Here is a 23,953-nt window from a genome sequence, read left to right as displayed (position 1 = left end):
AAATAATAGATTAAATGCATCTTGTATAACGTTTTTCGCATTATATACACCTTGCCAAATTTACACACTACTCATTCGACGCGTGTCATCTTACGCGGTTTTTAAAATGAAATTTCTCAAAAAAGAAACAAGTCTTACTACGATTTCACAATCCATTTATTTCTACTTAACTCTATTCATTATTTTAGTAACATTTATGATATATAATAGGTGCTTGCAAGTATTTTGATCATCGGCATCTCTATTGGCGAAAATGGTAATGGGAACTTCTGCTATTCGCCAGTGTATTCACGAGACATAGAGCCTTCGATTACCGCTTGTCCACATCGATGCAGTATAGCTTTGCGGGCCGGCAGTTTCGGAAGACTGAACAAATGCGAAAATGTTAAATTACTTGAAGTCGCTTTCAATTGAAATGCTTTTATGCGTCACCTGTCTACCTTGTAAAGCTGGTAACAAGTGTAAAATCTTTTCAAAAGGTTTTCGTTCGAGAAAATTTGTTTATTAAATAACTTTGGTTTTTTGAAACTCCAGAACGAATTTCTTCTTTAAGTTCGAAAGAGGAAATGGAGTTGCCGGATAGATTTTAAGTAAATAAAACTTGCCTTTATATATTAATCATCAATTAAATTATTTAAAAAATTAAGAAAGGTAAGTTGTTAACATCAAGTGTTTCATTTGTTTCATATTGTTCCATTATTCTACTTCTGCTTAGTTTGTGTCCAAGATTGCACGTTCTGAAGCAGTACACATACATCATACATATGGGTAATCTGCTTCTTCTTCTTCTTCTTCTATTCAGCAAATCAAAGGCGCAAAATTCGCTGATGTGTGTAAACATATGAGAAATGTAGGAATGATAAAAATTTAGAAAAAGTATAGTCAGATTATAGAAAGACATGTATTTTTTTTTTTTTTTTTTTGAGAAATAAACTTAATACACTACTGCACTCATTCAACTGTATTCGCATATTATAAGTAAATACTACAGTTATATAGTACTACTACCCAATCACAAACTTGTTTATACAAATTCTTAGCTATTACGAGCTTACGAAAATAAAAATTCGCTGACTTGCATATACTCGGCGAGAGCAATGTTCACTTAACAGATATATTGACTTAGCGAGTCGTACTAGTTCTTGATATATCTGTAAAATATCCTTCTGATAAAACTTCTCCATCAACTGACAATAGCAGACTTTTCAATTTAAGACAGAGATTTTAATAATGAATGAGCTAAGATAAAGCTTGAAAGCGTAAAATATATACCAATTTTTTCCTATGTATATGAGCTATGTGAGTTTTAGCTCGAATTGAGGATTGTAGCCCAAACTTCACTGAATTTCCGCAATTTTTTTTTCCTTATAACTGTCATTACCTTTGAATTCACTTTTAATGCTTAGGCAGACAGTTAAGCAATCAAGTCAATTATAGTTCGTTCCCTGTGACTCACTCTTTTGTGATAATGGGAACGATTAATATTCCATGGACCAACAATCAGATAATAGCCATGCTGTCCCTATATATGCACGTATCATTTACATAAAACCAACGAATTCGTGTGACAGCCATGTGATTGCCATCATTGCTTAACCAAATTTATATTTCGCTAACACTTTGAATCTTTTGAAATATTAAATATAATAAATTTCATTCAATTATTAACAAAAATGTTGACAGTATTATTTTCTTTCAAAGAAAATTGAAGTTTCACAGCAGAAAATGAAAAAAAAAAAGGAGTTGGTAAATTATCTATTTAGCACGGGCAGCTAAAGCATTCAAGTCGGCAATGCATTTGTTTAAGGTGTCCTTTTCCTGCTGGGGTGTGATGGACGATAATACACTGTTAACAATCCAATTAACCATGTGTTTTTGGCTAAGGCGACGCTCAATATGACGGCATTCAACTTGATAGTCTAAGCGACGTTTGACCTGAAAATCAAATATAATGTACAATTTAATTATTATAGCATGAGCGATGGACGCATGAAAAATTTTACCTCATTGTAAACATTCATAACCCGCTCTCGGAAAGCCGCTTCCAATTGGAGAGCAACATTTTCCTTTTTGGCATCCATAAGCATCAGGGAACCCTCTGCTCGCCATTGTTCTTTCTTTTCCGCTTCAATCGAATCTTTAAGAGATTTCAATTCTGTTTCGCGGCCTTCGTTCCATTCGTTTTCAATGCGATCAATTTCAGAATCAGCCCATTTAGCCATTGGTGGACCAAGCTTCTTAACTGCAACAACGGCCATAATAGCCAATGATATACCACTATAGTATTCATGTTCCATCACATAGATTTCCTTGGAACACAGGTAAGTGATTAGGCCAACACCAAAGGTATATGGGCCTGTTACACCAGTTTTGTTGTAGAAGAATTGGAACCATTCATCTGGAATGAAGCCCAAACGAACTTTGCCAGGTTGTTCAAGACGGACAGGACGTTCGCCGCTGGAGCTCGCGGCCTTTCTAGCCGCAAGAACGCTCAAAGGACGTTGGACTATAATTCATATGCAAACGAAAGGTTAGATGATTTTAATAAAAATAACTTTTTAAAATATTGCAATTTTTCGTATATTTATATACTATCAATCTAGTTAACTATATACCCTCAGATGATTACATAAACGCAATATTTATCTTGATAGCTTTGATACTGAATGATGTAATTTAAAGATTGCATTTTGTTTTCTTCCGATAAGCTGTCTTTTTCATAATTTTGCACAAGTATTTTATTTTAAAAGCAAATTTATACAATTACCAGAAAGAAGAGCAGCCCTTGATAGCATCTTACGTGATAATTTCTTCTTTTAATCCCAAGAATCCTAAGAAATATATTCGTTTTCACATTCACCCGTAAGAGTTACCAACGCTTCTTTACTTATAATAATACGGGATGTATAAATGTTACTTCACGTTTTCAATTTGGAATGGGACTGCAGCTAAGCCCTTCTGACGCACTTTTATAAATATTCCTATAAATAACTTAAGAAATTAGGTTGCCAACAGATAAAAATTTTGCTTACTTCCCTTGTTTAATTGACCAAAAACATTTGAGGTGTAATAAAGTCTTCTTGCTTGAAATAATAACAATAATGATTTTGGAAATAAGAAGAATATAATATAAATAATATAAATTTGAGAAAGTATTTTGAATGCCCATCTGACTGGCCATCCAGAAACAATGAGAACGAAAAGTATCAAATTTGAGGTTATAAAGTAAAGATCTGATTGCTAATATGTAGGGGTCAGTTTTACCTGAGGGAAGTAATAGTAAAGCGCTTAAGACAGATTTACTGTCTTAAAGAATATATTTACTTATAAGGAATTTCTTTTGAGGTCGAGTACTCGCTAAGCGTGCGGCTTCTAGAATAGCAACACATTCAGCCGAAAATACGGTAATGCTTAGGTGATTTAAGAAGTAGGCTTCTATATTATTAGCTGGAACCCAAACACCGCTGCCTACAATATCAGTCTTAGGTCCATAAGTAAAGATGTGTGAAAAATGTTTCGATTTGGCATTGAGTAAGTTTGAGTAATTATCTCTCTGGTAGGAATTTAATTGCAGGTCGAAAATATTGAGAAACAAAAGGAATTTTGAATAAATTAAAAGAAGGAAGAAGAGATATAAAGTTGTAAATGAAAGGTAAAGTCGGATGATTCTCAAAAGACAGAATTTATTGGATGAAAAATTGACAAGTAAACGAAATCTTTCTTGTAGAAGCACAACATTTGCCGTCTGTTTGCGTCCGCGGCCTTATGGTTAAACCACATTTCGCAGATTGAGTTTTGTAGATTTAGAATGGAGTTGAAGTGTGTAGTTATACTCTTTGAGTGAGATGAGCTCCGCAGTGGGATGTAAGGTTGTTCCTTTTCTCTAATTGCTTTTTCAGCTATATTTCAATTGTTTTTTTTTCTTTATTTGGATACACTTTTTTATCAGCTACTTTGTACAAACAGTTACTTGTTTTATTTTTCCTTTTGAAATGATTTCGTATTTAATTTTAAATTTTAATTATCGATGTGTTATTAAGTTGTCACTTTTGCACACTTTCACAGTGTTTTCTATGACAATTCAGCCTAGTATTTAAAGTAATCGTCAATCAGCGAATAAGAATACTTCTTCCTGATATGAGAAAGAAATTGTTTTATCAAAACAAAACAAAATTCTTAAGCACCCTGTACTCTTCTTGTTCTTCTGTTATTCAGGAAATTCGTCAATTGATTCAATCATTTTTTTTATTTTTCTTTTTCTTGTTCAAGAAACTGAAATTGAAATATTTTTTCAGAAGAAAAAGTCTTTAACGTTGAAAAAATCCAATTAGAACTTATCTTTCCAAATGCACAATAGATTCTTTTTGATTTCTTTGTGATAACAAAAAAGTTAAATTAAATTAATTAAAATAAAAATAAATTGGTTTAAACAGTGTGTTGAAAAGTTGGACGAACCGTTAACGAATTTGCTAGAAGTGCACAATAAGCGCTTTCTGGATAGGTTATTTAAATAAACAGCCTAGGAAGCTATATACAAAGAAGTGGGAATGTTCGGTTGGTATAGCACAAAAAAGGTATAAATAGTTGAATTTAATTTCTATATTTTGTTAGTTGAAAAGTGTAAAGGGCGCTGGAACATGTTGTGAGCCGCTTTACCAGGGACAACATTGGGAGCAATGGTTTTTAAAATTAGTTGTTAAAAAATTTTGATTTGTTTGTAATTGACGAGTGTTTGAATAAAAATGTTCAATATTCTGCAATTTTCGAGCAAAACTGAAGGCAATCTGTTCTTAATAAATAATATATGAGTTAACTTATCGAAAATCATTGTTTCACTAGATGATGTTAATTGAAATAAAAATTATAAAAGTTTTTTGTGGATTGTTTTGAAAATTTATGTTTTCAGAAAGACCCGTTTAATATTTCGATAACTATTATATACATGTTTCTTGTTATTTTTTTTTTTTTTTTTTTGGTATGTTGAACAGAGATGGACTATGCCAATAGATTTGTGGCTTATATGTCCAATGTTTCTGGTTATAATCATTTTTTTTTTTTCTTCAATGTTTGGAGAAATGCTCTTTGCTTGCACTATTTCGTGAACACAAAGGAAATAGATGTTTGTATCGTAAATGAAGCCTTCCTCCCCGATGATTGTTATGATAATGCGAGTGTTTTCATCAGAAAACGACTCTGCTTCTAGTGGCCATGACTGTTAAACTGAAGCTTAACATCATAGTATCATATTGCTACCCACAGTATTTCGAGATTGATATCTTCTGCGATCATTTGCAACGCGATGGAGGACAAAATGTTATCTGAACAGGTGTCTTTATAGCTAGCAATGGTTGATATTATGACTCTACGTCATCGAACGGCGGAAGGGTCCTTGCACATATTACCAACTCCAGCAGAATTGATAATCTAAACAATAGAAATTTTAATTTCCACTGCAAACGAAAAGGTCATGTTTCCAGCATTGTTCTCGACTTTGATTCGACCGCTGACGTGACCGTTTTAATGGAAAATTTTAAATACCTCTTTGGGCAAAAGTCATCACTTTACAATTACTTTTTAAGCAAGTTTGGTCTCCCAACAAAAAATTAAAATTTCTTTCCTCGCAAGCGTTTGTTAGACAACCTGCTCAAAGTTACTTCAGATTGAGATGCCATGTCCATACACAACACCTTTCAGTCCGAAATCAATGCTGCTAAAACTAATTTTCATAGTGTCTACTCGAAAACCCGCTACGAAATCCCGCTTTTTCCGTCCTCTTCCGCAAAAAGGATGCCTCAGTTGAAAAACTAAGTATCTACCCTATCTTAACAAATTATAACGGATTGGAGATGATTCAAAATGAACTAAGATCCATGGCTAGAAAACCTAAAAGGAAATACCAAGATCCCATCATTGATGAGATCTGTGCCAGTGGAAATCGATGATCTTTTTGGTCTCATATTAACCAACACAGGCAATCATACCATAAGACAGCTACATTTCCCAGATGAAGCGATCGCGAAAATCGAAATGAAAGTGTTACCTACCATATGGCCGCTTGGTCAACATACAATTTGTCCCAGCTATAAGTTTGAACGGCTTTTGTAATTTATATTAATCAAATAGAAATGGCTAAGGCGAGCAGTGTTCGACAAATAGTATCATCCCATCAATGGGATCAAAATTATACTAGGCACAGATTTAATGGTTATTGCTAGCTTTCGACCTATTGCTCTAGTCAGGATCATCACAAAGCTAATCAATTCCATGGCCATGAAGAACCTTATAAATTATATTGATGGTGGAAAGATTATTTCGCTTCGCTCCTTTTGCTTATCAAAAACGAAGATATAATTGTGTGTGTGTGTGCGTGTGTGTGTTTTAACTTAGCCCCGTGGTGTGTGTGTGTGTTACTCCAAAATTTCCGTCCAAACGTGTACTCACGAGCAATGTTACAGTTGAAATTTAAGTCCCATCATTTAAGTCCCATCATTTTTGACCTGTGCACGGTCAAATTGGATGAAATTTTAGACGAGAAAAAATCACAATTTTTAGTACGTCGAGCGTTTCTTAATTTTTTCAAGTGCAGCATCATTTGATAATCCGGTTAAAAACGTCTCTGCTAATGCCGATTTCTTTTACAAGAGTTGAGCCGATCTCAATTTACACTTGAACACCAGTAAAATTAGTGCTATCTGGTTTCCTGAAAGATTAAAAAAAGTCCTTAACTTGTGTCAGAGTAGAGAAAAAGGGAGTATTTTAAATTCTTGACAGAATCAGTCAGACTTTATGAGGACTGTGTGAAAAGGCTTTTAAAGGCTATCCGGATGCAATCTAATCAAACTTACATTGCACACGAGCGGATTGATCTGGCGCCAATAAGTTATCTAATAATGTACACGCACTGTATACTGTCGATCCTCAATTCTTCATTCCTAATCCGCAAATCATCTCTGGTGAAATGGCCGTTTCAGGAGGAGGGCCAAGGAATTGGTTACCGTTCAACTTATAAGGCGTTTGCTCTTCCAGAATATTAATCTAAATGACGTACTATGATAGGGTTATACTTATTGCTACCAAAATTTCCAACATGTCTTTGATACAAAAGTAACCACATCTCAATATAGAGTGTCAGTCACAATAAGTATAGGATCAGATACACATCGAAAATGAATTGCGTGTACGATCGCTACGCCAGGAAAGATTCGATTTTTATTATAATACTACTATTAGTTACTTTGATATGCATGGTACAAATCGTTCAGGTATGGTTATAATGTTTCTAGTTTCTCGGGTGTTGCACGCCTGCCAAATATACTAGAATGTGAATCACTGAAGAGTTGTCTTCAACCTTTGTTGGACTATTTGGCATTTAGCATACCGTAAAGTCAGTTACTACAAGCCGTCGGAAAAGTTTTGTGCTCGCACATATGAAAAGACTACGCATGGGCATGGGTGACACCAATATTTGACTATGCCTGCTTCCTATAGATGCTACGTAGATGCAATAGAATCCGTTCAAAAGCAATTCCTATTGTCTCTCTTCAAGAATTGATGTTTGGACTCGCTTGTCTCTTTCGCTCCTTATGAAAATTGATTCGTTTTGCTACAGCTTAGCGGTTCACTCCTTCGAGTCAGCGCAGTCCTTTGCGTGTATGCCTCTGTGCTAGATATGTATATACTTTTTTTTATACCCATTACCGAAGGATGAGGAGTATATTCATTTTATCAAAACCTTTATAACGCCCAGAAGGAAGCTTCAGCGATCCCACAAAATAAAAATATTATTAACCAGCATTAAATTTTGAATCGAGTTAAGTGTGTCTGTCTGGCCGTCTATCCGGACAGTTTTTGTTCATTACTCATCAACTGCAGCAGATAAATCTACATCAATTTTAGTGTATATTCAATGGGCAATACCTATATCACCCATATCACTTATATCGAAAAGGTAAAAATTAATCGCGCCTACCAAATTTTATCGTATACCAAAATTTAATTTTTTTTCAATACTTTTATAAGGCGTACAAGTAAATTCGTTGTCAGTTTCACATCGGAGATGCACCTAAGCGTGTCCGTCCGTTCGTCCATCCATTTGTCCTTTGCCCAATTATGTAGTATCTGTGGTAAACATTATCCCGTTTGAAAAAAGAAAATTGTCACCTAAAAGCGTGCCAATGGCGTTGGAAAATGACCCAAACTTTTTAAAGAATACGCCTACAACACTCCACACGTCTTTGGAACAAAGATTGCGAACACTTGTGCTTTTTTGTTTTTTTCTTGTTACTCATCAAATACAAAAAAATATACCATATAAATTTTCACTTTTATACTAAAAATGGAAAAAAGACAGCCTCGTCCATCCAATATGAAAGAGTATGAAACTTCTTTACAGTTAATATAGTTTCGTCTATAGAATATATGTTCAAATTTTTTTACTTTCTGATTAATGGACAAAAAAATCAATTTTTCATTTCTTTTGAAAATGAGAAGTGTTCTCAGTATATGTGTTCCTGCAGGTGTGTCCTTCGACCGGTTTCGCCCATTTTCAATATTTTCATTAATAACATATTTATAGAGAAACGTTGTCATTATATTTATTTACAAAAGCATTGGAAGTTCTTGCACGCAGATTGGTGTTGGAAATGGACCAAACCGATCGAACGACAGGACCGCAGCACCACTTAAACTGAGAGCACCTCTGTTTTTTAAAAGGAATCAAAAATTGGTTTTTTGCTCACTACTCATAAAGTATAGCAAATAAATATACAAAAATTTGACCATATATTCTATGGACAACGCTTTAGTAACTCTATAAAAATTGAAAAAATTGGCCGCGCCTATCCGACAGTGTAACAAAATTTAATTTTTTTCTCAATACATTTATAACGCGTAGACACAAACTTCAAAGACTCCATGACGTACGCAAATTTTAGGCCAGTTTCAAATTTGGAATGCACTTAAACATGTCCGCCTGTTCGTCTGTCCATCTGTCTGCTTGCGCAAGTTTGTAGTGTTTGTGATAAACAATTTCCCGTTAGTGAAAATGAAGATATCGCCTAAAACATTGCAAAAGAATTTGGAATTGATCTAAACTTGTCAAAGGACACGCCTATAATGCCAATATGCCTATGCGGCAAAAACTTTTGTTTTTAAAGATTATTAGCAGTCATCAGGCAAAAGATATTAGGCTGTGCCTGCGTCATTTGATTTGCGGTATGCGAATAGAGCTCGAAATTTCAAGCGAACAAATTGTGCAAGGTAATGAGCTTTCTTCCACACATTCTAGAAGATGCATAGAATCTATGATGAAACTATGATGGCTTCACTTTCCGAAACACTTTTGATGATTATCTATTATACGATTTCAGAAACTCTGTCATCAGCACCCATCTTCTAATTCCTTTAAAAGTCTTAGTGTCCGAGGAACATAAATGATTTGATTTTTATTTACTTGTTTACTTGTTCGTTATAGACAATGTATTAAACGATCGAGGGAATATTTTCCCAAAGCATTTATATTTACATATGTAACTAAGAGATCCACGATGTTTGCCCAATTTTTGTGTTGCTGCGAAAATATTCACCAAAATTAATTAATCTAACTGTAATACGTACTGAATTCTGTATGATGAGTAGCCAAGGATCAACCCTGACGCGACTTTCATGTGTTTAATACATATTTAAAGTGCACATGCACAATGATTTTACTTGATAAGATGATAAAATAAAGAAAATCAATAAAGGACAGAAACCTAAGCAAATATGTAATGTATAAGAGTATAGCACATGTCGTATCATAAAAATGAATTGTTACCAAATCAAATATGTACTTAGCTTAGATTCCAATATATTGCAAGTGATTTGTTTAATCTGTAATTGACACCAGCACCATTGAAATGTATGTAATAGACCTCAAGCTGCGACAACAAAATCTACGATTTTTTGGTATAAATTTCGCTGGGAATTGTCATTGCTCCATCAGTTGTCTTACCTCAGCGATAAAATTCACTACTTTTGCAAATAATATTTCCGTGCAGCATAGCTAAGATGTACAAAGTCAACCGCTCCATATTATTCGTAATAATTGTCATAGTTACTGTTATGGGCCTCTCCTGGTCTCTGCCAGTCCCTGATGAAGAACGTTACTTTGATAAAGAGGTAATTATATCAAACGACTTTCACTTATAATTAATTAGTTATTGTAGTTTTTTTAATTTAAAAATTATTCTTTTAGTTAAATCGTGATTTAATGAATTGGCTAGCGTCGGCTAGTGGCCAATACGGTCAACCCTTTAATAATCCATGCAAATACTATCACGGTAACGGCATGGCACCCGCAATGCCTAAACGTAACTCGGAACTAATTAATTCTCTTCTCAGCCTACCCAAGAATATGAATGACGCCGGAAAATAACTTTACATAATCTAATGATTCTATTATTACAATTTTCTATTCTATTATTACAATTATTACAATAATTTATTAATTATTTTATTTGAAAAATAATAAATATCTTCTCTGTCTCTATATAATAATAATACTATATGTTATAATAATAAAATAAAATATATATGTTATATATACTTATATAACATAATAATATAGCATGGACGTGTTAAAATTTATAATTACTTACTCTTAAATTAAAACAAATGCTTTAAAAAGCAAAAGAAAAAAAAATGCTATTTCTTTTATGTATGTACGTGCTAAGCATTGCTTAAAATAAAAAAAATCTTATTTGAAAAAAAAATTCTCTATACCCACCATATCTACTCATTCAAATTAGTCAGTTCATTGAAATGTAAAACAAAATGCCTTGAATAGCAGCCGAGAATAAAATAAAATTATCGGTTTTCTTATACACAATGAAGTTATGCTTTGCATTTAGTAAAAACAACATACCGTTTACAAAATAGCCGTTTACTTTTTCAACGCCATCTATATGACAAAGAGTTTTATTCTCAGCATCTTTTTGGGCCTGCATAAGATAATAAATCAACTCAGCTGACTCAGCGACGAAAAATAACGTAAACAATGCGGATAGAGCATTTGATTATACAAGATGAGGATAGTGTATCGCTTCTTACTTTTTCTTTTTCCGTAAATTGCGAATGACAAGAGTAATTATCTAGTCCGACATCTAAGTCTCGTCTTGCAAGTATTAATTGTCAATTTTATTTCCTTTGTCAAAAATGAGAAATCGATCTCGCCTTTTTCTATATATGTTGCACTTAATTAAGATACGGTCGATAATTGATGAGCATCTTAATAACATGTAATCATTGGTTTTGCCACCACTAGCAACATTAATTTGTTTATTCAATTTTTTTAAATGTTTACATTGAAGAGGTAAAAGGAAATTTATTAAATTTCATAAAAAAAATAAAAAAAAAAAAAGAATAAGAGAATTGAATATCGATAAACTAGCTTTTGCAAGGAAAATGTCTGGATTTATTGCTGTTCATACGGGTATGTCGGCAAATTTGTATTCAATGGCGAGACAATTTAATTAAGCACTTGATCTATAGGTGCTGGTAATTGCGTTGATGAAACGAAATATCAACGTGTCATTAAGGAGGCTTGCGTTCGGGCTACAGATATCCTTAAAAATGGTGGAAGTGCAATGGACGCCTGTGAGGCGGCTATTATGCGCTTAGAAAATTGTGGGAATACGAACGCCGGTTTCGGTTCAAATCTATGTTGGGATGGTTATGTGCAGTGTGACGCTTCAATTATGAATGGAAATAATTTGCATTTTGGTGCCTGCACTAACGTAACAACGGTTAAAAATCCCATTCAGTTAGCTCGCGTAATTTGTGAAGGACAAGAGCGAATGTTATCCATGGAACGTATACCGCCCATGGTTATGGCCGGTCAAGGTGCCGAACGATATGCCGAAGAAATGGGCTGCGCTATGATTGAGCCCAGCGCGTTAATTTCATCAAAGGCAAAGTTCTCCTATAATCATTACAAGTCCAAAGTGGCTAAACTGACCAAATCATCCAGTCCAAGTGCGGAAGGCACTGTGACACCCGATACCAGCAGTGCTTTGGACACAGTAGGCGCGGTATGCGTTGACAGTACTGGAAATTCAGCAGCTGGCTGCAGTTCAGGTGGTTTGCTCTTGAAAGTGCCTGGTCGCGTTGGTCAAGCAGCCACATACGGTGCTGGCTGCTGGGCTACAGACACAGACGCTGCTTCGGTAGCTACTTGTACCACAGGAAACGGGGAATATCTAATGAAAACATTTCTGGCCAAAGAAATCTGTACTGATCTTTTCACTACCGAATGCGCTGTCACAAGTTTGCATAAAACATTCAAAACTAAATTCCTAGAATCCCCCTTTCTACCTGCCCACCAAGATTTATACGGTGGCGCACTTTCCGTTATCTATTATCCCAAAAATGGTGGAGGCGAAGTACTTTGGAGCCATACAACTAAATCGTTTTGCGTCGGCTACATGTCAACACAACAGAAGATGCCAAAAGTTGGTGTCAATTAATGAATGCTGTCAATGTTTTAAAGTTTTTAAAAATTTCATTTCTTCTCTTTCATTTCTTATTTACAGTTTGTGTATTCGCCATTACCAACGTATAGTCTCCCGGGAAAATCGAGTGTGGTCAACGGACACAATTTCCATTTACGTATATAGTTGACGATGGTGACGAAATGAATGTTTGTCTATTTTAATTTTTGAATGTTAGTGATGTGTGAATGTATTATTACATTTGTCGGAATCGATGTGGACATTTATATGTGCTCATATCGTTGTCGTTTTGAACGCAAGCAATGTATTCTTTAAGATTAAAATTTAAATTCATTTAATGTAACTAAAATCCTATAAATATAACTACACATGAACGAACACACCATCAATGTATACTTGGATAGACAAATGCACACATGCATATACACTTGGATATCGTCGTCATCGTACACTTAATAATTATTAGTTCTGTTCGTAGGCTAAAAATTATGAATTAATGTTTTTTAATAGATTCAACTGCATTTAGTATAATAATTGCGCTATTTGCAAAAAAAAAAAAAAAAAAAAAAAAGTGTATAGCCATGGACATGGTAACTTTAAGAACAGTTGTGTAAGAAAATCGCGTCAGATATCTTGATCGTAACATATCTTCCGAAATAATTTTATTTACTCATAAATTTAGCATTTTCCCAATAATTTAACTAAAAATTGAAATTAATAACTTTGAATGGTTTTGTTTTTGAAGCGCTTTTCTATACGTTTACGTCTTCCATGCTGCTAGCCTTAACAATGGCCATCAACACTACCAATTCAAAGAGATTTTAAGAATTTCCCATCCGTGTGTCATAGGCCATTATATCGAAATATTTTTGTATTCGCTAGTCTTCGATTCTTTAACACCGGAAAAGAAAGATTTTACATTACGAACGAACGCATACACTGAAGTAAAGTAGAATTACGTCAAGTTGATTGCATTGTCGATGCCTGACTTCTACAATGGCATTGGATTTTTGAATTGTCTAATACCAAAAATGACCACAAATTTCATTATATATAATTAAATAACTACAAACATACGGGAAATATACATTCAATTGGGAGCATCTGCTGGAGTTGTGACAGTGTCAGCATATTATTCTTTTCCGTATTATTTTCACGTAAACTATATCAACGGTTCAAATATTTTCGATTCGCGGAATATTTTGAGTATATCAGGGCCAATGCACGGCCATAGATTTATCAATACATTACAGAAAGCTTAATCTTGATCCGTCTCCAATAAAAATTTTAATATTTCAATACATTTTCGTTAACACAGTAAGCAGAGATGCGAAATTTAGATACAAATATGTCGAAAAGTTCAAGGTGAACGCAATCCCAGTCGGCCTAGGGAAAGAGGATAGTATTGAAAAAAAAAATTGATCTCAACCAATGGATAGGGCTTTCTTGTTGACTTATTTTCTGATAATAACATGAACAATTATTCTTAAACCAATGTCCATAGCTTTGCGTATAAATAGCTTGTTGTTGACAATAGTAATATTATTTTTAGAAACAGATGGATATGAGGTCGATGTTATGTGTTCATGAAACTCAATTACTTTAAGTTCCGATGATGCATTTTCCATAAATAGTTTTTAATTTCAATAGTTTTTAATTTCATATCTTTAAATAAAATAAGTTTTGAAAAACAAGTTGGTTTTTCTCTTTGTAAAATTAAAAGTACATAAAATCCAATGCACATGTATTTTGTTGCTTTCGAGCAAGTAAAGTTGTTGATTTCAGTATCAATTTCAGCAGAGCGTCGCTGTAAAACTTATGAAAAAGACTGAAACCTAGTGAAAATATGTTTGGTTGAATTACCTAAAACGAGCTGCACTTTAAAATTAATGTAGGAAAGACAACACAATCGATCGATATTGGATCGATGTGAGATTTTTTTACAGGAAGCTCCGTTGCATAAATAAGAAAAACTTTTGAATTTTTATATATTGTTTTGTTAGGAGATGAATATCAAAAAATCTATCGTATAAAGGATTGTAGTCTTCCAGCCTTTTCTTAAAAGCTTCTACTAATTTAAATAATGTCGCGGTTGTTTGTAATATCGGTATATATTTAAAAAATTCTTTACCTTCATATAAGTTTCATATGAACGTAGAGAATAAAACATCTTCGAATACATGCTTAATTTTGTTTGTTTGTTTTTTTTTTTTTTTATATTTGAATGGAATACGAAAAAAATGCATTCTTGAGATTTGTAAAAAAAAAAAAAAGTGTTTCTATTTCTATAAATATAATCTATACTACGAATTATAACTAATTACAATCGTTATATTGTATATAGTACGTAAATAATTGAAGGAATTTTTGTTGCATTTGTTGTTTCTTATATATAAATTAAAACTATTTCATTTAATTGTTGATTTGGAAGTACTTCGTTGCTATTTATATATATAGTTAGTTAATGGACAGAAGTTTTGTTTGATTACAGTTTTTTTTATATAATATATGTATTCGTGAAAGTTTAAATGCTTCAGGTGTACTTTCCTATAGAGAAATGCTTAAAATTATAACAAAAAATACATAGAATTGAAAAACTTAGTAAACATAATGAAGAATGAGCTCTCTAAAATAAATGCAATATACGAGTGCAGTATGATAAGTCTTTGTGTTATTTTTCGAAGAGTACCTTCTTAGTTATGATGGGAAGTAATTTGAATTATAAATAACCTTGATCATCAATAATAATTTGTGCGCTAAATCAATTTCTATTTTTTTTTTTTTTTTTTTTTTTTTGGATAGGAATCCTCCAATTATTCTGTTTAGATTTAGATGGTCCGTTAGATAGTCCCGTTCTGTACAGAGTCATAGTAAGAGAATTTTTTCAAAATTTTCATCTTCAATTTGTCAAATTTAATAACCCTTCGCTTTCAAATTATTAATTATCTATACTTGTAACTGCTGCAATATCACTGGCACGAAGGCATCTAATCAATCATATTATCGTCATCAGAAAATCATATTCAAAATCATGCACCGTCCTTAAAAAATATATGTATGGCCTAACACAACTATTTATCATATAGACCACGTATTTATTAAAATTCAAAAGCATTTGAATGAGTAAAATGAATATAAAAATGAAACGCTACACTTTCCTAATTTTCTTTTGCAAGCTCAATTTTTGATTATGTAAATGTTACACACATCCGTATTCATACCAAACACTATTACTATTATCTTCACTGCGTTTACGTAATAATTTATTGTCATCTTGCTGATGGTCGTCGTCGTCGCGATTACCTGCAGTAGTCGCTGAATGTACTTCGTTGTTGTTTGAATTAAGCGACGAGTTACCCATAATGGTGTTAATACGATTATAAACAAGAAATGTGGAAGGATTGTCGTTCTTTTGGCCGCTTTCGGTAAGTGTTTGAGACTCGGCTACGTTATTTGTGTTGTTCACAGTTGGAGTGGGACTATCACTGATTGTATTACTTGATATATGTGTCGTTTGTTGACCCGCCGCGGCGTCTGGAATTTTTTGATTCTCATCAATAACGTATACTGTACGCCGGGAGCCAGCTGTTCCTAATGTTAAACTACTGCCCGTAACGTCGGGTGCTTCCAAACTATTTGTAAAACAAAAAATTGGGTTAAAAAAGAAGGTTAGACAAATGAAATAAACAATATCGATAAGTATAAGTAATAAATTTAAAAAATATGCATTAAAAGAGTTAACTAAATTTTCATACAAAATTCATTCTTTTCTGAGTATAGGGAATATCCTCTCACATCAAGTTTAGATTGTATTGTTAAGGACATAAAAGGCATTGTGAATTTCTAAACCTGAAATCATATTTACCCGTGTATGCTATTTCTACGCGAATTGCCCAAATCCGTAAGTCGTTGTGTTTGTAGACTACTTCGCAGTGTGCCGCCCCGAGAGATTGAGTTATCCAATGTATTTCTGTGTAAATGTAGTTGTTTTTATAGGCATATGTAAGAGTAATTTAATATTATATTCGATAATTCTTATGTTAAGTTACTTAGGAAATATCTAAGGGCGGTCCATGTGGTATAAAGAAATAGAAAACTTTAAAAAAAAAATCTTGTAAACTTTTCGGTGACAATGTTTGTCTCTTCCGTTTGGAAATGTATTTTAAGTTTTGGCCGTTTCCGACGTTATTGTTTATGTTCTTAATTTTAATGACTCACAATAATTCTTTAAATGACGTGTAAGAGTGAATGAAATGAAGATCAAGTAAAATAAAGAGTTCTAATTGAAGGATATTTTCGTCGATACCATTTTTGTAATTTGCTTTGATTTGAAATTTATTTTTTATAATCCAATAAAATTTGAATCGTATTTTGCCATGTTATCGCTATAATTTGTGTAAATATGTAAAAATGAACCAATTTAAACAAATACTGCTTCTGTTAGTTGTTCTACACTTTCTGTAAAAGGAGGGACTTCGAACTATTAAATAATTTACAACCAAATCAAAATATATTCCCATCAATGCGTTCAAACAGAACAAAGAGAGTTCTAATTATCCAGTTAAAGTTAGACACTTTTGTCTAACAGAATAATATATTATATTAATATAGTCCAAAAGGTCAAATGATCGGAGGTTATAATGAATAAACGAACTTCTCATTGTAAAGTTAGCTACTTCGACGGCAAAGGAGGTCGATATCACTTTCTATCCAGCAAGAATTCCCTAAATGGTTACAGTCAAGAAACCCACTTACGGAGAAAGACGGACTATCGAAAATCTCTTACCGGACGAGCTGAAGTTATGTCCGTTTTTCTGTAAACTTTTCTAAATATTCTACGCGAAAGTTTTAATCGTATGTGCACAGTGTATGATAAAATTAGGTAAACAATATTTTATTTTTGCATATATAATTAAGATAAGAGGAGAGGAAACTGTGCGCACATAATCTTGTTTGATGTTCAACAAGAGGTTAAAAAAAAAAAAAAAAGAGTAGAATCTTTAAATAAATCCTAAAAACAATTTAAAATAAAATTAAATAAACGGAAAATGTTAACAAAAAACTTGAAATTAGTCCTATGTATCTTTTCGAAAATTATTAGCCCTTATGGTCAGTTGAAAATATATAATAAACTGAAAGCATACCGTTGAAGACTTTGGCGGATAGGTATGTTACGCTGCAGCAAATGAGTATCGGAACTGATCGAAATTGGTTCTTCAGTGCTATTATCAGAATCATTGCCACCAGACTCTGAGCCTACCATGAATCCTGACTGTGGCGAGCGTGTGTCATCTATCCAAGTTCGTCGATTCTGAATAAATAATAACCATATTTTTATTATTAAGCTTCCATTAATATATTTGAATTTCTTACACGACTTGGAACCTTGCTCATGAAGTCAGAACTGGCTTTTTTAACCCGCCTCACTAAGCTGCTGGCAAACGGTTTCCTGAAAGCAATAATAATGCTACGCATTAGCAATCAAATAAATAGAAACAGCTCTGAAACAATTATACTTCTTTGGTACTGCACTTTCTGATTTTTTGAATAATTCCATAATTTTTTCTTCAAGCTTTTCTTTCTGTCGAGTCAGATTATGAACACATTCGGTATAACTTTTTTCTTCTTCGTGAAAATGTTTTTTGTCCTCCAGCGAAAGTGAAAGCAGTTCATGGTATTGCTTTAGTAAATGTGAAACATTTTCCATTAACGTTTTACGCTCATAGTCAAGGTCACGGTTCTGTTGCACCAGCATCTGAAAAGTAGTCAAATCATTATTTAAACAATTCTCTTAAGCAAATTTTTAAAATACCTCGCAACGCTGAGTGGATTGACTGTACTGCCTTTCCAATATTTTGATTTGATCAACACGACCAGTTAACTCGTCGCTCATTTCAGTATTTTGCAACTTTAGTTTATTATTCTCTTCACGTATCTGCTTGTACTGTTCTTGTATATTTTTGAATTCATTTTTGTAACGACTACTATTCGCAAATAGATTACGGAAATCATCTGTGAGTTTTGAGTGCTCTGCGCGCAAATTTGTCAGATCCTTAACGCATGACGTCATTGACGATTGCTGCCTATTCATATCATTTACCTGACTTTCCAATTTAACAATCTGTCCTCTCAATTCGCGTGATTCGTTCCTCGAGTCACGCGCAACTGCTTTCAGTTGTTCTTTCTCTGTGTTGAGCGACTCATACTCAGCCGAAAGTTGGTCATGTAAACATTGTAAGGTAACTTGATCGTGCAGTAGATTTTTGTGCTCTTGTTTGAGGGACTCGTTTTTCTTAAGCAACGTGTCTTTATCAGTACTTAACTGAGAATTGGTCAATTGCAAAGCTACGTGCTGTGTATTCAATGAGGTGACTTGAGATCCAAGAGTGGCTACGTCTACTTTAAATCGCGCATTTTCAGCTTGCAATTCTTCGTTAATAGATTGCAATGTTGCATAGCGGGCAGAGAGCTGCGTGTTCGCTTCCGACAAACGTATCAATTCGACAGTTTCTTGGGATGGCCCCAGTCGTACAGTGTGCTCAAAACTAACTGCTCGTGGCTCCCTATTAGGCGAGAGCGATGACAACTCAATATTTTTCTCGACCGTGAAAACCTCTTTGCGATGGCATAGCACACAAATATCAGATTTAGCATTCCCGCTTATTTGTTGTTGCTTTGATACATTTAACATTATTTCACGGACAGTCTTGAAAGTTTCCGGATTACGAACTAGTTTCTCAACTACTGTCTCTACATTTAAGTCCGAATTATCATCCGCGATTGGGTCGACATTGAGCCCAAGCTTTTCCAGCCTATGTCTTACTTTATTAGTAGCTAAAGTACCATTGACCAGATCATTGCGCAGTGTGGAAATAGTTTGAAGATCGATCTCGTGCTGAGAAAGTAAATCGTGATTTTTTGTTTCAAGTTCCGTAATACGAGCGTGCGCCAATTCGTTGTCCTCCACTGCTTTTACTAAACGATTTATTTCCTTAACATGCTTCGATATTTCGGCACATTTCTGATCCAATACCACCGATTTTCCCTCTAAGTTTTCTTTAAGTTTATTAACTTCCCTGGAAAGGCTGGAATTTTCACGTTCATATCCGGTAATTTTGCCTTGCAATTCGTAAACAAGTTCTTTTGTTTCTTCATAGCTTTTAACTTTTGCTGTATATCGCTCAATTTCTTTTCCGCGTGTTTCTAATGTTCTCTCCAAATCGTCGGCCCTTCTTTGTATGCTTTCATGTAGCCGCTGAATCCGTTGCTTCTCCTTAGTTAAAGTCTCTATATGCTTTTCTAAATCGATTATTATATTCCGTTCCGTTTCGCGTTCCTGGCTTTCCTTGTCGTGCGCTTTTTGACGTTGATCCAAAGTGTCTTGAATTTTTTTATTTTCTTTCAGTGCATTTTTAAACAGATTCTCCAACTCGTTATTTTGTTGTATCAAACGTTGAATATTGTCTTGCATTTGTTCTACTTTCAAACTTAATCGTTTTTTATCTTTTTCCAGTTCCAGTATTTTGTTTGTTGACTCATGAAAGGCAGATTCTTTTACTTGATCCAACGCAGCTGCCAAACGTCGATTTTCTAATTCTAATTTTAATACCCTAGTCTAGAAAGTTTGGAGAAATTGGAATATAAACTACTATTGAAACGAAAAATCCACTTTCTAATATTTCTATACCTGTGCACTATTTGTTAGCTGCTCCGATAGACTATTATCGCCAGAATTACACCCGTCGTCAATGTCTGAAAACGACTTATCCATATCGATAGTACTAGTTAGATTTTTCGCTGCCAGCTGGAATTGTGTATTCTCTTCGATTAATTCTTCCATTCTTGATCGATCAGCATCTCTTTCCAAAGTCAAATCATTTAATTTTTGTTTGTATTTAATAATTTCAGACTCCAACGTCATAACGTGCTCGGACCTCTTTCGTGACCTTTGCAATTGTTCCTCCAGCATTTCTCTGCAAAAATAATGAACAACTTAATCAACTGATAACCTTGTTCCATTTAGGTCTTTTATAATATTTACTTTGTTTCTAATAACATTCTATTATCCTCGCGTAATTCTTCTACGCGTATCTTGTAGAAATCCGAGTCGGTAAGTTTGTCTCTGAGTTTTTGCACTTCAACTTCCAATTTGTCTGCTCTCTCTGATCGCTCTCGCAATACATCCAATTCATCGCGATATGCGGTAGCACGTTTCGCTTCCGCATGCCACTCTTGACTCTTTATATTTGCAGAAAATAATAACAATACATGTCAATCTCAATTCAAAAATTAATTAAAATTTTATATACTTCCAAGCGAAGTTTCTCATATTGCGCATTTTTATGATCGAATTCCTCACGCAGTTCCAGATAACTTTCTGACTTCTCCTCGCTGTAAGTGTAACAACAGTAAGATCATTAAGATTATTTATGAATTACTTTAGATATATTTTACAGCTCTTGACGTAATTTTCTTAGTCTGGATTTTGAATCTGCTAACTCAACAGCCATATGATTGTTCTTCTCGTTTGAAGATGGCGATGCAACCGGCGAGGATACACCATTGGAAAGTGAAAGAGACGGTAGAGTTTCTGAACATGTGGACTGATTTAAAACGGTCTCTGCACAAATTGCCGATATCCATTTTAGATAAATATTGTCGCGTTCTCTACTTAAACGTACGATGTGATTGTACATATCTTGGGCACTTAATAACTCAATGGATTCTTCACTCAATACTAAACTGTGATTAACTGTTACCTGCGTAAATTAAAATACAGTGAAGCAAAATTTTCCACATAGTTCAGTTTCAAAACAAAAGATGTTTACCTGTTTTATTAACTCGACAATGGAATGCTGAGTGTCAACATCCAATCCTTTAATGCGTCCAATAAAATGTTCTTTATTGGGACACTGCACAGCGGCTCCCAATAATAACGTTAACAAAATTTTCATTTGTTCCAAGCCCTGCTTAGTTTCCGAATGATAGCCCAATGTGTAACAGTCCGGTAATAATAAAATTGTTTGACCAAATTCTTCTTCAAACAATTGTTTCATGTTCCGCACAATGCACTCGAAATTTTTAACTCTAGCCATTGCTAAGGGCACACCTGAAAGGTCATTGATATCTCTTGGATTTGTTGACGGTTCTGGATCAATTTGTAACCACACATTATGTATAATATGTCCATCGAGTAAGGAATCGTAGCCACAAAGAATTTCCGGATGACATAAACAAGATTCCAGCTAAATGTAACATTTAAGAATCTTTCATTAGATGTAACTTACATATAAACTATATCTGTCGCCTTTTCTTAAATATGCATATTTAGGAATATAGAACACGTACATAAATATGTATATATATATAACAAAAACTTACCCAAGCTACAAGCGCACCATTAATGAATTCTTCTATTTCTACAGATGAAGCAGCCATAGCACCCACAACAGCTGCCATTTTTAATCACTTAAACACAACAAACTCACACTTTTTTTATAAAATTTTTCTATTATTGCTTTGTCAGTATACAATTATTGAAAATTATATCAGCAAAAAGCCACTTTCTCTTAATTATTGAAAAATGTCCTATTAAAAATTTGAATTATTATATTAGTTGTTTTTCTTTTTTTTTTCAATTATTTCTCATTAATCATTTTCAATTACAAAATTGTAGACAATTGAAAATCAATTCCCAATCGTCAAGTGTTTATTCCTACGCTTCCAAATGAATTTGTTTTACCATATCACAACACACAATAGAAAAAACATATGCAGGTATTTACATACATCTGAAAAAGTATTTAAACAGCGTTGCTACGAATATGTATTTTTTGCATTAGATATTTCACACTGTATATTGTTGTCCCGTTTTTTTTTTTTTTCTTTAAATAAACAAACATAATTTGTTATTATTAACTCAAGAAACATTCGTTTTTTAGTTCTTTATTTAGATTAAAAATGTGTTTGTTGAACATTTGACTGAATATTAACAGGGTAAACAAGATACACATAAAACCGCTGTCAAATCAAAATATAACTTCATTTAACTTAACAAGTACGAGAAATAGCGGCAAATTTTGGAAATTTGTATTCTTCCTTATTAACTTTCAAATACGCAATGGGATGTTACATTTTTAAAATTGTTACGTAACTATCTAGTTTGTAATCATATAAATTACATATAACGATTTAATTGGTTGTTAATTGACTGAGTATCTCAAAAACGAGATGATTTGCGTGTAGGACTAAAGTAATTATACCAATTTTGGTACAGAAAGAATTTTACTTTTGAATTTGGAAATATTGAAACGAAATACATCTAAATTTGATGTTTACATAGTAGTGTAGTGTGAACGGTGTTTACCTGTTTGTCATAAAATGGGGAAAAAAAATAATATAACAAACAAATTATTCACGTTACCTATATATAAAAATAAAACATTGAGCGTAGAAAATCAGAAGGGTAATCATGTAAGCGTGATCGCCAAAAGAATTTAATCTTGTTGATAAATTTTGCTGGTGACTATCGCTAAACGCGCTCTCTCAGTTACGACAATAAGTTGCTGTCGTTGAGAGTCAATTTGCATTAGCATTGAGTATAAACTAAACAAAGTTACCACAAATCCCTTTTTTAGAGTTGGTTTTTCAACAGAGCCGCTGTGAAAGAAAAATATAAACAGCTGCTAGAAAATGAGTTTTTAATTCCAAAATTTAAAGAAAATCTAATGTGTCCGAAATGACATTTGTGAGTGGCGAAGAAAAAAAAATAAGTATAATTTTTTTTCTTAAATGTCGAGCTAAATTAAAGTAAATATAGCGTACCACAAATGCTACATAATTTTCTGTTCATTTCATTTTGCATGCTTGCTATTGTTTACCATATGTAGTTTGTTTATACTAAAACAAACGTCAACTTGGCTCTCATTTCTTACGTTTCTCTCAGTTATTAATACATTGTAATGGAAAATTTGAGGAAAATTATTGGAAAACTGACGACGATGGCAACTGATAAGCCTCTTGCGATAATCAATTGTCTTCTAAAAAGAGGCAGACAAGCGATTATCGCCTGCTTATATGATTGCCCTCCAAAAAACTCACGCAGGACACACGCTTGTACTAATGTCACATTTTACACATATTTAATGATATAAATGTTGTATATTGGGGCATTTTGGCAAAAATCTTTGACCTCTTTATACCCTCCAATGAAAGATGAGCGCATAATCATTTTGTTTTTTTTCATATTGTACGTAACACTCAAAAGGAAGCTTCAGAGACTCTACAAAGTAAAACCATGTCTGTCTGTGTATGTGGTATTTGTTGTTGGCACTTTCCTGGTCGAATTAAAAGTTTTTGCACGCAGATTAGTATTGAAATTGGCCCAAAAGCATAGTGGTGGGCATGCAAAATTCGGCCTCCGCCAAATATATAATTGTTTTACATGTTCCTTTATCTTACTAAAC

The 23,953-nt window shown here is 33.5% G+C and overlaps 4 protein-coding genes across 5 annotated transcripts; 2 read left to right on the top strand and 2 right to left on the bottom strand.

The window, feature by feature from the left end:
- Nucleotides 1-1,561: 1,561 nt before the first annotated feature.
- Nucleotides 1,562-20,409, bottom strand: LOC119645023 (ATP synthase subunit b, mitochondrial). The gene is made up of 5 exons (XM_038044795.1): nucleotides 20,399-20,409; nucleotides 19,456-19,457; nucleotides 2,768-2,886; nucleotides 2,004-2,506; nucleotides 1,562-1,935 (listed from the first exon to the last, which is right to left on the bottom strand). Exons 3-5 carry the CDS (start codon nucleotides 2,793-2,795, stop codon nucleotides 1,756-1,758), a joined length of 711 nt encoding a protein of 236 aa, XP_037900723.1. The 5' UTR covers nucleotides 2,796-2,886; nucleotides 19,456-19,457; nucleotides 20,399-20,409; the 3' UTR covers nucleotides 1,562-1,755.
- Nucleotides 10,003-10,505, top strand: LOC119645024 (protein PDF). The gene is made up of 2 exons (XM_038044796.1): nucleotides 10,003-10,158; nucleotides 10,235-10,505. Exons 1-2 carry the CDS (start codon nucleotides 10,048-10,050, stop codon nucleotides 10,412-10,414), a joined length of 291 nt encoding a protein of 96 aa, XP_037900724.1. The 5' UTR covers nucleotides 10,003-10,047; the 3' UTR covers nucleotides 10,415-10,505.
- Nucleotides 11,202-13,036, top strand: LOC119645021 (threonine aspartase 1). The gene is made up of 3 exons (XM_038044794.1): nucleotides 11,202-11,470; nucleotides 11,530-12,488; nucleotides 12,570-13,036. Exons 1-3 carry the CDS (start codon nucleotides 11,443-11,445, stop codon nucleotides 12,651-12,653), a joined length of 1,071 nt encoding a protein of 356 aa, XP_037900722.1. The 5' UTR covers nucleotides 11,202-11,442; the 3' UTR covers nucleotides 12,654-13,036.
- On the bottom strand, nucleotides 15,260-22,048 carry LOC119645019 (girdin). Of its 2 annotated transcripts, XM_038044791.1 has the most exons (12): nucleotides 21,870-22,048; nucleotides 21,317-21,733; nucleotides 20,943-21,247; nucleotides 20,798-20,879; nucleotides 20,530-20,726; nucleotides 20,176-20,461; nucleotides 18,301-20,103; nucleotides 18,005-18,243; nucleotides 17,862-17,937; nucleotides 17,633-17,799; nucleotides 16,354-16,458; nucleotides 15,260-16,120 (listed from the first exon to the last, which is right to left on the bottom strand). In XM_038044791.1, the coding sequence occupies exons 1-12, from the start codon at nucleotides 21,945-21,947 to the stop codon at nucleotides 15,688-15,690; spliced, it is 4,188 nt and encodes a 1,395-aa protein (XP_037900719.1). In that variant the 5' UTR covers nucleotides 21,948-22,048; the 3' UTR covers nucleotides 15,260-15,687. The 2 variants fall into 2 exon arrangements, with proteins under 2 accessions (XP_037900719.1, XP_037900720.1); XM_038044792.1 differs by lacking the exon at nucleotides 16,354-16,458.
- Between the last annotated feature and the right edge of the window lie 1,905 nt (nucleotides 22,049-23,953).

The sequence above is a fragment of the Glossina fuscipes genome, unplaced genomic scaffold, assembly GCF_014805625.2.
Source record: "Glossina fuscipes isolate IAEA_lab_2018 unplaced genomic scaffold, Yale_Gfus_2 1, whole genome shotgun sequence".
Lineage (NCBI taxonomy): Eukaryota > Metazoa > Arthropoda > Insecta > Diptera > Glossinidae > Glossina > Glossina fuscipes.
Note: the sequence above shows the minus strand (reverse complement) of the source record. Positions and strands in the feature narration are given on the sequence as shown.